This window comes from Acomys russatus, chromosome 7 (genome assembly GCF_903995435.1).
Source record: "Acomys russatus chromosome 7, mAcoRus1.1, whole genome shotgun sequence".
Lineage (NCBI taxonomy): Eukaryota > Metazoa > Chordata > Mammalia > Rodentia > Muridae > Acomys > Acomys russatus.
The window spans coordinates 49,917,514-49,932,566 of NC_067143.1; the positions used below are offsets into that span (position 1 = coordinate 49,917,514).

Genomic DNA, 15,053 nt, shown 5'->3' on the forward strand with positions numbered 1-15,053 from the left:
CCTAGTTAATAAACTGTCTGATGTATTTTTAAGTTCTGTTTTTTTCTCCTGAGACAAGGTTTCTCTGTGTAGCCCTGGCTGTCCTGGACTTCACTTTGTAGACCAAGCTGGCCTCTGCCTCTCTGAATGCTGGGATTACAAGCGTGTGCCACCATGCCCAGAAGATCTCTGAACTTTTAATTGGGCACTTTTCACTACAAACTTCCCTCTTATGATTACTTTCTTTGTGTCTTAGGTTTTGGTAGGTTGTGCCTCCATTTTCATCCATTTCTAGGACTTTTACATTTTTCTTCTTGATTTTTTTTCTTGATTTTTAAAAACAACCTTTTTAAGGTTTATTTTTATTTATTAGTATACAGTGTTCTGCCTGACCAGCAGAATAAGGCACCAGATCTGATTATAGATGGTTATGAGCCACCATATGGTTGCTGGGAATTGAACGCAGGACTTCTGGGAGAGCAGCCAGTGCTCTTAACCTCTGAGCCATCTCTCCTGCCCCCTTGATTTTTTTCAGTGTCCCACTTATTATTCAATATTACTATGTTTGTCAGTCTCCATAACTTTGTATATGTTGTGTGGTTTTTCTTCATAGTGTTTCTAGTTTTGTTCTGTAGAATTTTTCTATTACACAGACTGTAAGAAATTGTTTCAATTTTCCTATATTTGTTGTTTTGATTTTTATCTATTATATTGTCTATTTTGTGAATATTCCATGAGCTGCTTAGAAGAGTGTGCATTCTGAAGTGTTTGGATGGAAGGTAATGCAGTTTAGCTGGAATGATGTTATTTAACTCAGATCTTTCTTTCTTTCTTTCTTTCTTTCTTTCTTTCTTTCTTTCTTCTTCTTTTTATTTTCAACATTACCTATATTGCTGAGAGTAGTCTACTAAAGTCACATCTTGTGTTTGAGATTGATGTGTCTTCACAGCTAGTAATATTCATTTTCTAAAATTGGGTACGACAGTGTTTGGTGGCTATATTTAAATTTTTAATGCCCTCTTAATAATTATGAGGTAAAAATTTTAATCTCTCCTAATTAATTTTGGTTTCAAATCTGTTTTGTCAAATATTAGGACAGTGACAACTGCTTGTTTCCTAGGAACATGCTTTTGCATTCTTTCCCCCCAAGCTTTCATCTGTCTTTGATGGAGAGTTGTGTTTCTTGAAGTCAGCAAATAGATGGATCCTGTTTTTCAATTCGGCCTGCTAGTCTATCTTTTGAGTGGGAAATTGAGACCATTAATACTCAGTTACTGCTGAAATGTGTATATTAATTTTTGTTACTTCATTGATCTTGATGTTTTCCTGTTCCACATTTGCTTAACTATAATAAGGTTATTTTTTATATCCTCATGGGTGTGTTTATCTTTCTTTTTGGTCTGAAGGATTGTTTCAAGTATCTTTTGAGTTGGCTTAATGATCACGAATTTCTTTATCCTTTTTGTCATGGAAACATTTTCCTTTCCACTATGACAGTTTGGCTGGGTATAGTGGTCTGAATTGGCAGTTGCTGTCTGTTAGAACTTGAACTACACCCTTGCAAGCCCCCTTGCCCTGTGAAGTCACTGTTGATAAGATTGCTGCTGCCAGGATGAGTGCACGTTCATATGTGGTTTGCTGTTTCTTTATTGCAGCTTTCAATATGCTGTCTTTGCCCCAATTACTTAGTATTTTAACTATAATGTGAGGAGGTTCTTCTCCGATCTTATCTGTTTGGTGTTGCAAATTCTTGTGCCCAGATGGGTGTCTTTTCTCTTAGATTTAGGATATTTTCTCCTGCAGTTTTGATGAAAATGCTTCCTCTGCTTTTAGCACAAAATTTTTCTTCTTCTATGTCCATGATTCATAGATTTAGTCTTTTTATAGTGTTCCGTAGATATTGAACGTTCTGTTTGTAGTTTCTTTTTAATTTGTCTTTGATCAACTGCTTTACATTGTCTTTGAGTTCTAATATTTACTTTCCCCTTGATCCAGTACTTTGGTGAGGCCTTCCTTGGAGTGTGTATGTGTTGCATGCACGTGAGTGTGGGGGTGTGCATGTGCACACACATAGGCCAGAGCCAGACACCAGGCGTCTTCTATCATGTTCTCGCTTACTGCACTAAGGTGACCCTTACAGAACCTGAGCTCACGCTGTGTTTGTTTACCTTTTGTTAGGTGTCCATCTGTGCTGTTGTCATAGCACAGACAGCCATGCCCAGCCTTTCACGTGGCGCTGAGGACTGAAGCTGAGCATGCCTGCAGAGCAGCTGCTCTTCCTCAGTAAGCCCTCTCCTCAGACCCATAGGGAGCATTTACTCAACGGCTGGGTTTCTCATTTCCATTCTTTCACTTTGGCTTTATTCAACATCTCTATATCCTTGTTCAAGTCTACTTTCATATCCTATGTTGAATTTCTCATTTCATTCACTTGTTTGTGTTCTCTAGGAATTCATTCAGAGATTTGTATCTGCTTTGAATATTCTTATAATCATTCTTTTAATTATTTGGTATTTTGTGTAATTCAGTCTCATGGGAGGCCAATAATTTGTGAATTGTTCATTGTGCATTGATTTTGGTTTTTCCTATTTCTTTGTTTTTTCATTGGAACTTACTCATCTAGGGTCAGGTGGCTAGTTGAGTTACATTTAATCGTGTATATTTTTTCAGCATTCACCTGTAGGCTCAGGAGTTGAACACTTGTGTCTTCCTAATTACTTTTTGTGTGCTTAATTTTGGGAGGCTACCAGCTTCTGCCTATATTCCCCTTTCTTGCTGCGTTGACCTCATAATTGTATTCATATTATAAATAAGTCATTAATAATGCTTACTTCCTTTGTTTTACCTCTCCTGGAGATTCTTGACTATCACTGGCTATTGTCCAATGTCTAAAAATTATTATTTTATATTTCCCCTGGGCTTTAGTCAATTATAATGGAAGGGACACTATAATTCTTGCTACTCCATTTTGGTCAAAGTAGAAGTTCAGACCAGTGATCTTGTTTGTTTGTTTGTTTTGTTTTGTTTTTTAAAAGATCGGTGTGTGTGTGTGTGTGTGTGTGTGTGTGTGTGTGTGTTCAAACATGCATGCATGTGTATAGGTACCTGAGGAAGCCAGAAGAAGTCAGCTCTCCTGGAGTTGTAGTGATAAGTAGTTGTGAGCCTCCCAGTGTGGGTTCCTGGAGCTGAATTTGGATCCTCTGGAAGAGCAGCAAGGAGTCTTAGTCACTGAGACATATTGCCAGGTCCTATAGACTGGAGATTCTTCAGGACAGATACAGACTGTGTTCATAAAAACAAAATGGAACATGGCTGAAAGTTGTCAGTAGTAACGACTAGTGCCCAGCATTAGATCCTTTATCACTTTCCACATATTTCTATAATTGTCTTGTTTTTGTTTGTTTTCTTCATGACTGTTCTTGTTTGTTTTTTTTAATATTTGTGTCAAGTCTCCACACACAACCCTGCTGAATTTACATGTTACTTGAAAGTCCTTTAGTATGAGAGCAACATTCTTTACATTTTGGGGTGTGTGTGTGTGTGTGTGTGTGTGTGTGTGTGTGTGTGTGTGTGTGTACATGTGCCACAGCAAAAGAGTGGTGGTTAGAGAGAAAATGTATGGGAGCTGCCTTCTTCTACCATGTGGATACTGGGGATCAAACTCAGGGTTTTAGGCCTGGTGGCAGGTGCCTTTACCTGATGCGCCATGTTGCTAACCCATGAACACCATTCTTGATCATAATACACTGAGAACATTTAATAGCTGTTTGCTACTTCCTTTTGTCTGTGGATGAAATGCCATGTGTGGCTTCTGTAAACATCCTTAAAGCAAGGCAGCGCTCTCTTCTTTGTTCTTCTACTTTCTGGTAGCTGTAATTTGGGGTGATAACCATAGCTTGAGTAGCCGTTTTAGGCAGAGGAGAGAGATGAAGAGTGAAATGGAAGATCCCTGGGTTCTTAATACCATTGTGAAGCCACGTGACCGCCCTCCAGCCTGCCCTCTCTCCCTCCCTCCATCCTCCTTTTCTTATTTCTCTTTCTCCCTTAAAATTTATTTTTTTTAAAGACCGACTCTGACTATGCAATTGACATCAACTTGAAACTAGCCATCCTTCTTTCTCCTCGACCTGAAGAGATGCTGGCTTACAGGTGTGCGCCACCATGCCATCTGATACTCAGTTCTAATCACATAACCTGTTGGTGGTGTTGGCAAAAGGAAAAATAAATGTGTATTTTTTTCAGTCACATGCCTTTAATCCCAGCAGAGGCAGGTGAATCTGAGTTTTCTTATCTAGCTATTGTTTATAGATGACAGCCTAAAGTAAATGAACAGGGGCTACCCTAGGTTCTGATTATTTTATTTGTCCTTCCAGCCAAAGGGTGAATCATGCAAAAAGAAATCCAAGCTGAGTCTGGGAGCCAGAACACAGGAAACCCAGATGAAAATCCCAATCCATGGATAGAACATTACTTCAACCACAGGTGCTACATCACCTTTCTGACCGGCTGCTATAGTTGCCACTGGCAATACAGAGAGTGGGAAAAAACAGAACTTGGATCCTGTTGTTGCTCCAAGGTATAGAGATGGAAAGGAACTAGACTAGCTCGGGTGTGTGTGGGGGTGGGGGAGTGGGGGTGGGGGAGTGGGAGTGGGGGGGGGGGGGTGGGGGAGTGGGAGTGAGGGTGAGGGAGTGGGAGTGGGGTGGTTGGCTAACCACTGGAGGACTCATTGGAACGTCCAAGGCCGGTACACGAAACTCCAGTTTTCCCATCAAAGTACTGTGAAAATTCTAGAGCCAGAGTGAAATGTGCTTGCTGTCTTCCTCCCGTTCCTTCCTCCTTCCTTTTCTCTCTTTTCCTTCTTGCTTCTTGCCCCCATCCCCATGGGAGATCAAACCCAGGCAAGGGCTGTGCTGAGCTACACCCACAGGCCCCTTGGTTTGTTGCTTGCATGCCTTCTTCCCTGCTCCCCCCCCCCCCCCCCCCCCCGTGTTTGAAGGCAGGGTTCTTTGTAACCCAAACTGACCCTGAGCTGCTATCAAGCCGAGCCGAACCTTGAACTCCTGATCCTTCCGTATCCACTTCTGCAGGTCTGAGACTACAACCATGTGCCAGTGTGCCTGGCCAGCCCCTCAACTTTATTTGCTGTTTTTTTTTTTTTTTTCCATGCTGTCTCTTTTATGTCATTCATTTACTCTCTCATTCGATTTTATATTTATTCATTAAATTTTGAAGGATATTTGGATGCAATTAGATGTTCATAAGAGATTACAAGAATGCCCAAATCTTTAATTTTCATTTAAAAAATGTTGTCAATGACAGTCATTGTCTGAGTCTTTAAATTTTTTTACATTTATTTATTTATTTATTTATTTATTTAGTGTGTGTGTGTGTGTGTGTGTGTGTGTGTATACACCACAGCACATTTGTGATAATCAGAAGACAACTTATAGGAGTTGGTTTTGTCCTTCTACCATGTAGGTTGCAGGGATTGAATTCAGGTTGTCAGACATCCTTACCCAGTAAGTCCTCTCACCAGCACCCTAAATCTTTTCTATACTCTGTCAGTTTCCAAAGGGAAAGTATGTTCCTGGGGGTAACAGGAGCGTGGGGGCACATGGGGTTATAAGTAGGATACAAGGTGCTCTTGACTCCTGGCCAAGCTCACTGACAGGACTAGTGAAGCTGGGTGGTGGCCTGAAGCAAACATAGCCTTTGTTCCTCTAAGCAGTATGTACTCGACCCCTCGCTAAACGGTGCTGGGTAGGGATCAGTGATGAGCACGTGCAAATGAGAAGAGAGACAAATCACGTGCCTTCACTAAGGTCTATGGTTCTCATCAACTAGCTCTCTAATTCCTTGTGATGGTATTTTATGCTATAAACATGCACGTTTTCATCTGCCTAGCCATCGATCCTTGGGATTCTGATGATTGTGAATCTAGTGCCTTGCACGTACCAGGCAAACACTCCTACCTCTGAGGTGCATCCCCTGTTCTGGGTTTCTCATTTCTTACATCTGGGTTGAGTAATTATAAAGGAAAATGCAGGGAATGGGAGGCTTCCCTGGGACAATCAAGAATGTTCTTCTGTCTCCTATATTTTTCATGCCCAGGTATTTGGCTTTTGTGCTAGTCACAAATGTGCTTCTGGCATGGTCTGCTCTCAAAGAACTCATGTTCCACTGGAGGGAAGTTAAATACATTCACTTTCTAGCATAGTGACAAGTGTATGTGTGCACGCATAGGCATATATGAAGGGAGAGGCCAAAGAAGGTGAATGGTGGTTAAGAATCGGCTAGGTAAAGATTTGGATGTGGTATTACATCGACGAGTTGACGTGCATAGGGAGCGTGGAGGCTGGTAGGTTGACTTTAGGTAGAGCAGAAATGGATAGAAAGGCGCTGGAAATGAAGTTGCAGAGGTAAACGGGTCAGATATTGTGTGGTTTAAAGAACTTACCCCTGTATTATAGGAAAGAAAGGACACCTAAAGAGGGCTGCAGATGTAACTCAGTGGTACAGAACACGCTTAGCATGCATGGAGCCCGGGGTTTGATCTCCATCACCAGAGGGGGTAAATATTTTAATCTGATGGTATGGCCTGAGCTATGATTTGGAATGGTTATTTGAATGTGTCAGAAGGGGTCGCTGCAGGAAGGCGTCTCTACCATTGAAGGAAAACAATGCTCCTAGGAAGAGGTGTGGGTGCTGTGGACTACAGCAGTGAGGGCAGGTGTGGAGAGAGATGGGATGAAGTACCCAGTCACTTGAGATCTACAGAAGATGCACAGTAAGACATACTGGGAAGCCATGCTGAAAATGCTAGCATTTGGGGCAATCTAGGATAATGCTAAGAATACTGGACCAGAACTTTGCAAAATGTTTGAGTTCTAGCTCTAACTGTAACTTGGGCTGCTTATGTGATATACCCGAGTCTCTCTGTAGCCAGGGAGTTAAGTAAAGTCCCTAGATGATTTTCAAGGTCCCCTTTTTACTCAGATGGAGTATAACATAAAAGGGAAAGACCACCAGATTTGATTTGTGGCTTTGCTACTGACTGTTCTTAAATTAGCGACCCACTGTTGCAAGTTATTTAACATGTCTGTGCTTCAGAATCCTAATAAGAGTACGGGAGGGATTGACAGCAAAGCCCACCACAGGAGTCGCTGGGAGAATAGGAGAGCTGCTATTCGAATATACTTTGAATTGGGCATGATAACACTGTTCCTACTTGATGAATATTATTGTTGTAGTGTGCTTAGGGTCACTGACTTGGGGAAGCAGCATACAGAAACACATAGAAGAGTATTCTGAGTGTGTGTGGGAGGGGCAGGGAGGATTAACCAAAAATCTAAAGATAAAAGAGCACAGTGGTGTGTTTAAAGAGAATTGGATATCCAATGCTGAACTTAGGGACATTTGAAGGAATAAATAACAATTAGGATCAAAAAAGAAAGTTCATATGAAACTATAACATCTTTACATTAGGCTGAAAGAAGATTCGAGCTTTAGCCTATAAACAGAGAGGAACACTTGAAAAATTTCAAGCCAGAATGGCGTGACATTAAAATAATAGAAACAGATTCGTTCAGCAGAAAATTATTAAGTATATCAGATATGTCACACCAGCCATGGCAGCTGAAGCCTTCCTCTGGCCTTCCAGTAGCTTAAATTCCAGTGGTATAAGTTACACAATAAATAATAGATGAAAATGCTTTCAAATAATAATATGATCTTTGAAGATGAAGTAGAAAAAAATGTGTTGGAAACTGGGAAGGGGGAGTGGTTAGAGTCTTCTATGAAAGCAAGTCCTTTGGTTGTCTCAAATGAAGAGACAGAGCCAGCCTTGTGTTGGGACAGATGCGTTCCAAGCAGAACTGCTAAGAACCTGGCTCCTGAGTTGGGGTGAAGCTTATTGTGCCACAGGAACAGAAAGCAGCTGGTGTGGATGGCCTCTGGAGGGGGAGTCAGTGGAGAAGAGATGGGGTGGGCATGGCAAGGGCTGATCCTGTGCAACCCATGGGCTATGCAAGGCTGTCTGGGTGGGGATGGGGTACAGGAAGCCCTGTGAGGTTCAGCAGTGAGATGTCTGATAACGTGCTGTTTACAGGTCCACTCGGGTTTTGTGTAGCAGTGTGTGTAAGGCGGAGTCAGCTCCTGTGCTCATCACCGCTCTACACAGCTTGTAGTGGTTTGCTGCCTCAGTGTCCACAGGTCTCTTCAGCCTGTCCGGATGCCCTTCCTATGTATGTTTGCCATCTTACTTTTCATTCCTACCCCTTATAAAACCTCAGATTATTCTCGCCTAGGGAGGGTAATTTCCAACACCAAAATGATACTGACCTTTGGCAAATGTATACAAGAGTTATTGAGATGACGTGGACAAATGGAGCTAAGTTAGACTTCTTTCTTTTTCCAGAAAGAGCTATTCTCTTTTATGTGCGTGGTAGTTTCATTCATCTTGTCTGTGATTTTTCTGTTCGTGTGGGCAGAAACCTCCAATGAATACAACGGCTTTGACTGGTAAGTGTCATTTCCCATATTTTTATTGGTATATGCGCTTCCTCGTTGGCTAACCACTTGGGTTCTCCCAGGTTGAACAGATCGGGCAGTGTAGCAGGGAGGGTGGTCAGTAGTGGGGTTTGCACAGCTTGTGGGTAAGAGCTGTCACTCTAGGGCAATACTCAAATGCTCAGCACCCAAACTTAGCCTTCCCTTCCGCCTTGCTCAGCTGCACCCTGCACACTCCGCGGGGGTCACAGCTTCCTCTGTGCTTCCTCATCCCCAGCCCTCAGACAGGACTCTGTCATCTCTCCTCTGAGAGCTCTGTTGATTACTGTTGCCCGTGCGTCTTGCTCCTTATGACTATGCCCCTCAGCCCTACTTTCTCTGCTTTCCCTACAGCCTTGGCTTCCTTCTTTTGTCCTTACGGGTCCCTTGGAACTCTAAACACAGGGACACATATCCTTTCTCGGCTCCCTTTCATGGCTACACTACTTCTGGACCACTCTCAGACAAGCCAGCTTTTCTGGCCCGATGCCTTCTAACGCCATTGTAAACCTTGTCTATTATTTGGTGTTTGTGGGAGAAGGCATGTTTAGACATAAGGCCGCCTCTTTTTTCTTAATAAAATTCAATTCATTTTTCTCTTTATTAAAGTTAAATCTAGTTGGCTTTTTTAAATGTAAAAAATGCAGAAAATTAGAGCTGGAGAGATGCTCAGTAGATAAAGGCATTTCCCGCTGGTCTGAGTTCAATCCGCAGGACCCAGGTGGAGGAAGGAGAGAACTGATTCCCGCAAGCTGTCCTCTGACTTCCACACATGAGAACACACTCACACAATGAATAGACTGTAATAATTTTATGAATGCAGGAAATTGGAAAATATCTAGTCACATTTTCAAGTGACAATCACAACCCAGCTTTTTCCTTATATCTTTATGTTTATACTTTTTTATAACTTTGTTTTGGCCTTTTACATAAAATAACCATAAGCAGTCAACAAATTATTGAAGCTCACATTGAATATCATTTTTAAGTGATTTCAGAATATGGCATGAAGATGCATTAACTTTCTTTCTGTATGGTGGGGGTGGTAGGACAGGAGCAGAGTCTTGCTATGTAGCTCAGGCTAGCCTCAAACTTGCAACCTCATTGACTCCATTCCCACTTTCCAAGTGTGGGGTTACAAGTCTCTGCCATCATGGCTGATTAGCTGGGGTTTGTTTGTTTGTTTGTTTTTGGCCAAGCATTATGAGCGTTATTCATGTCTTGATAAGATAATAATAAAGTGAAATCTTCATATTTTGATTAATGTTCCTCAGAAAAGATAAGTACAACTGGCATTAAGTTAAAGAGAATGAACCCTTCAGGTCAGTTCTGAACCAGCTGTAATCCCAGCACTCAAGAGGCAGGAGCAAGCCTGGTCTACAAAGTGAGTCAAGGATAGCCAAGGCTACACAGAGAAAACCTGTCTCAAAAACAAAAACAAAAACAAAAGAAAAAAATCAGTTCTGTTTCTTGCCAAAGTACTTTATCAAGAGGTTATGGCCAGTTCTGCTTACAGCAGAGCTAAATGACAGTTCCTGTACGAAGCTGCCAATGGCAGCATTAAATATTCCAGTTTTGATGACTCAAAAGTCTTGTTGATGGAGTTATTTTGTTTTGAGTCGTGTTTCAAAGAATATTTAAAAATAAATTCTCCTTAGAAATGTTTCTTCCTTCGTGCTTTTTATTCTTCCTTTGTGCATGTTCAATAGGTTTTATCAGTTTCTATATGATGTTTATTATGGATCCGTTCTGAAGTATTCTTCAGCACAGGTATTTCAGTATTCTCTGTGTGTATGGATTTTAAGATACCTGACATTGAGATCTACAGAGGACTAAGGCTGTACAACTTCTCAATTTCTGGTATTCACAGGTGGATTTTTTTTAGTCTTTTGTCATATTTCCTTTTTATTATTAATTAGTTTATTTACTTTACATCAGACTAGGAACTTCCCCTTCCTTTCCTTTCCCCTCCCGTCCCCTTCTGCCCTCTTTCTTCTCAGAGAAGGGGAGACCTACCATGACGTATCAAGTAGGACTGGGTGGATCGTTTATTGAGGCTGGACAAGGCTGTCCGGTTAAGGGAAAGGGATCCAATGGCAGGCAACGGAGTCAGACACAGCCCTGCTGTTGGAGGTCCCACATGAGGACCAAGTTGTACATCTGTCACATAGGAGTGGGGGAGGGCTATTTCCATCCCATGCATGCTCTCTGGTTGGTGGTTCAGTCTCTGTGAGCCCCTAGGGGTCCAGATCAGTTGATTCTGTAGGTTTTCTTATGGTGTCCTTGACCCCTCTGGCTCCTTTAATCCTTCCTCCTCTTCTTCCATAAGATTCCCTGCACTCCCCCGAATGTTTGGCTGTGGTCTCTGCATCTGTTTTCACCAGCTGCTGGATGAAGCCTCTCAGATGACAGTTATGATAGCCTCCTGTCTTCAAGTATAGCAGAATATTATTAATAGTGTGAGTGGTGGGTTCTCTCTCAAAGGGTGTGTCTCAAGTTGGGCCAGTCATTGGCTGGCTGGGTCAATGCTTTTGTATGTGAGTTGTTGTCCACCTCCCTCCATTGGAAGCCCTGCCTGGCTACAGGAGGTAGCCACTTCAGGCTTAACCACCTTACCCTCGCTCCCCCCGCCCCCACACACACACAGCTAGAAGTCTCAGCAAGGCTGTGTCACCAACACAGACTTCTGGGCACCTCCCCCATTCCAGAGATGTCCCCCCAATTTTCATTCTCTCTCCCAGCCCTCCCCCTTTCCCCACACCTGGTCCTCACCCCTGTTCCCCTCCCCACCCCTGCTCCCACCCAGTTTCCTCCCTCCATCTACTTCAGATGTCTATTTTATTTCCCCTTCTGAGTGAGAGTCAAGCATCCTTGCTTGCACTCTTCTTGTTACTTAACGTCTTTGGGTTTATGGATTATAATATGTTTATCCTGTACTTTCTGGCTAATGTCCACTTATAAGTGAGTACATACCATGCATGTCTTTCTGGGTCTGGGTTACCTCACCCAGGATGATCTTTTCTAGTTCTGTCTATTTGCCTGCAAATTTCACGATGTCCTTGTTTTTAATAGCTGAGTATTGTTCCATTGTGTAAATATACCACATTTTCTTTTTCCATTCTTTGGCTGAGGGACATCTATCTAGGTTGTTTCCAGTTTCTGGCTATTGTGAGTAAAGCCACTATGAACATAGTTGAGTAAGTGTCCTTGTGATGGAAGAACATCTTTTGGGTATATGTCCAGGAAGTGGTATAGCTGCATCTTGAGGTAGATCTATTCCCAGTTTTCTGAGAAACCTCCAGACTAATTTCACCAGTGGTTGTATAAGTCTGCACTCCTACAAGCAATGGAAGAGTGTTCCCTTTGCTCCACCTCCTGTGTCTTATATCCCTCATCTCTCCAGATGAAGGGATGTTGGATTTTGTCGAAGGCTTGCTTGTTTGTTTGTTTGTTTTTTGAGACAGGGTTTTTCTGTGTAGCCTTGACTGTCCTGGACTCACTTTGTAGACCAGGCTGACCTCGAACTCACAGTGATCCACCTGCCTCTGCCTCCCAAGTGCTGGGATTAAAGGCATGCACCACCACCGCCCAGCTTGTCAAAGGCTTTTCCAGCATCTAATGAGATGACCATGTGGCTTTTTTCCCTTCAGTTTGTTTATATGGTGGACTACATTTATGGATTTTCAATATTGAACCGTACCTGTATCCCTTAGATGAAACTTCTTCTTTGAACTTGGTGGATGATGTTTTTCATGTGTTCTTTGATTCGATTTTCAAGTATTTTTATTATTTTTGCATCAATGTTCATGAGGGAAATTGGTCTGAAATTCTTTTTCTTTGTTGAGTCTTTCTGTGGTTTAGGTGTCAGGGTGACTGTGGCCTTATAGCATGAGTTTGGCAATGTTCCTTCTGTTTCTGTTTTGTGGAATAGTTTGAGGAGTATTGGTATTCGCTAAAGCCATCTGGCCCTGGACTATTTTTGGGGGGGGCAGGTTGGAAGATGTTTAATGACTGTTTCTATTTCCTTAGGAATTATAGGACTATTTAAATGGTTTACCCAATCTTGATTTAACTTTGGTAAGTAGTATTTATCAAAAAAAAATCATCCATTTCATATAGATTTTTCAAGTTTGTGGGGGTACAGACTACTGATTCATTGGATTTCATCAGTTTTTGTTGTTATATCCCCTTTTCATTTCTGATTTTGTTGTTTGGGTTCTGTCTCTGTCTCTCTCTGTCTCTGTCTCTGTCTGTCTGTCTCTCTGTCTCTGTCGCTGTCTGTCTATCTCTCTGTCTCTCTCTCTCTCTTTGTTTCTCTCTCTCTCTCTCTCTCTTTCTCTCTCTCTCTCTCTCTCTCTCTCTCTCTCTCTCTCTCTCTCTCTCTCTGCCTTTTAGTTAGTTTGGTTAAGAGTTTGTCTATCTTATTGATTTTCTCAAAGAACCAGCTCTTGGTTTGGTTGATTCTTTGAATTGTTCTTTTTGTTTCTAATTAATTCATTTCAGCCCTGAATTTGTTTGATTATTTCCTCCCATCTACTTCTCTTGGGTGTGTCTGCTTCTTTATGTTCTAGAGCTTTCTGGTGTGCTGTTAAGTTGCTAGTATAATATCTCTTCAATTTCTTCATGAAGGCATTTAGTGCTATGAACTTTCCTCTTAGCACTGCTTTGATTGTGTCCCATAAATTTGTATACCTTGTGCCTTAATTTTCATTGAATTCTAGAAAGTCTTTAATTTCTTCTCTGACCCAGTAGTCATTGAATAGAAAGTTGTTCAGTTTCCATGAGTTTGTAGGCTTTCTGTTGTTTCTGTTGTTGTTGAAGTCCATCTTTAATCCATGGTGGTCTGATAAAATACAGGGGATTATTTCAATTTTCTTGTATCTATTGAGACTTGCTTTGTGTCCAAGTATATGATCAATTTTTGAGAAAGCTGCATAAAGTGCTGAGAAGAAGATATATTCTTTTGTGTTTGGGTGAAATGTTCTGTAAATATATGCTATGTCCGTTTGATTCAGAACATCTGCTAGTTTCATTATTTCTCAGTTTAGTTTCTTTTTGGATGACCTGTCCATTGCTGAGAGTGGGGTATTGAAGTTTCCTACTGTTAACGTGTGGGATTTAATGTGTGATTTAAGCTTTAATAATATTTACTTTACAAATACGAGTGCCCTAGCATTTAGGGCATAGGTATTCAGAATTGAGACATCTTCTTGGTATATTTTTCCTTTGATAAGTATGAAGTGTCCTTTCCCATCTCTTTGGATTAGTTTTGATTGAAAGCTTATTTTATTAGATATTAGAATGGGTACTCCAGCTTGCTTCTTGGGTCCATTTGCTTGGAAAACCTTTATCAAGCCCTTTATTCTGAGGAAATGTCTATTTTTGTTCCTGAAGTATGTTACTTTAATGCAAAAAAGTGATAGATCCTGTTTTCAAATCCATTCTGTTAGCCTGTGTCTTTTTATTGGGGAATTGGTCCATTGATGTTGGGAGATATTAATGACTACTGATTGTTATTTCCTGTTATTTTGATGTTGGTGTGATGAGTGTGTGTGTGTGTTTCCCTTCTTTTGGTTTTGGTGGTATGAAATTATTTATTTCCTGTGTTTTCTTGGGTGTAGTTAACGTCCTTGTGTTGGAGTTTTCCTTCTAGTATCCTCTGTATTGCTTAAATTTGGTTTTGTCATGAAATGTCTTATTTTCTCCATCTCTGTTGATTGAAAATATTGCTGGGTATAATAGTCTAGTCTGTGGTCTCTTAGAGACTGCAAGACATCTGTCCAGGCCCTGCTGGCTCTTAAAGTCTCTCTTGAGAAGTCTGGTATAATCCTAATAGGTCTGCCTTTATATGTTACTTGGCTTTTTCCCCTTACGACTTTTGTTCTGTACATTTAGTGTTTTGATTATTATGTGGTTGGAGGATTTTCTTTCATGGTCCAATCTATTTGGTGTCCTTTAAGTTCCTTGTACATTTATAGGCATCTCTTTCTTTGGGCTGGGGAAATTTTCTTTGTTGTTGAAAACATTTTCTGGGTCTTTGAGCTAGGAATCTTCTCCTTCTTTTATTCTCTTATTCTTAGTTTTGATCTTTTCATAGTATCCCAAATTTCCCGGATATTTTATGTTAGAAAGTTTTTAGATATGTCATCTTTTTAGACTGATGTATCAATTTCTTCTATTGTTTCTTCTATGCCTGAGAGTCTCTCTTCCATTTCTTACATTCTGTTAGTGATGCTTGCATCTGTAGTTTTTGTTCTCTTACCCAGGTTTTCCTTTTCCAGGACTCCCTCAGTTTCTGTTTCCATTTTCAGGTCTTGAACCATTTTATTTATTTCCTTCACTTGTTTGATTATATTTTCTTTTATTTCTTTAAGGGATTGATTCATTTCCTCTGTAAAGGTCTCTATTGTCATCATAAGATTGGAGTTAAGGTCATTTTTATTGTGATTCAGCTGTGTTAGGGTATCCTGGGCTTGTAGTAAGATAGCTGGGTTTTGATGGTGCCATATTGCCCTGACTCTTAT

General features: G+C 41.0%; 1 protein-coding gene across 1 annotated transcript in view; it reads left to right on the forward strand.

Annotated features, from left to right (window-relative positions):
- The first annotated feature begins 4,366 nt into the window (after nt 1-4,366).
- Gdpd4 (glycerophosphodiester phosphodiesterase domain containing 4) overlaps nt 4,367-15,053 on the forward strand; it is an 83,825-nt gene continuing 73,138 nt past the window's right edge. The window contains exons 1-2 of the mRNA XM_051149323.1: nt 4,367-4,555; nt 8,399-8,502. Coding sequence (XP_051005280.1) covers nt 4,367-4,555; nt 8,399-8,502 — 293 coding nt within the window. The remainder of the gene's footprint in view (nt 4,556-8,398; nt 8,503-15,053) is intronic.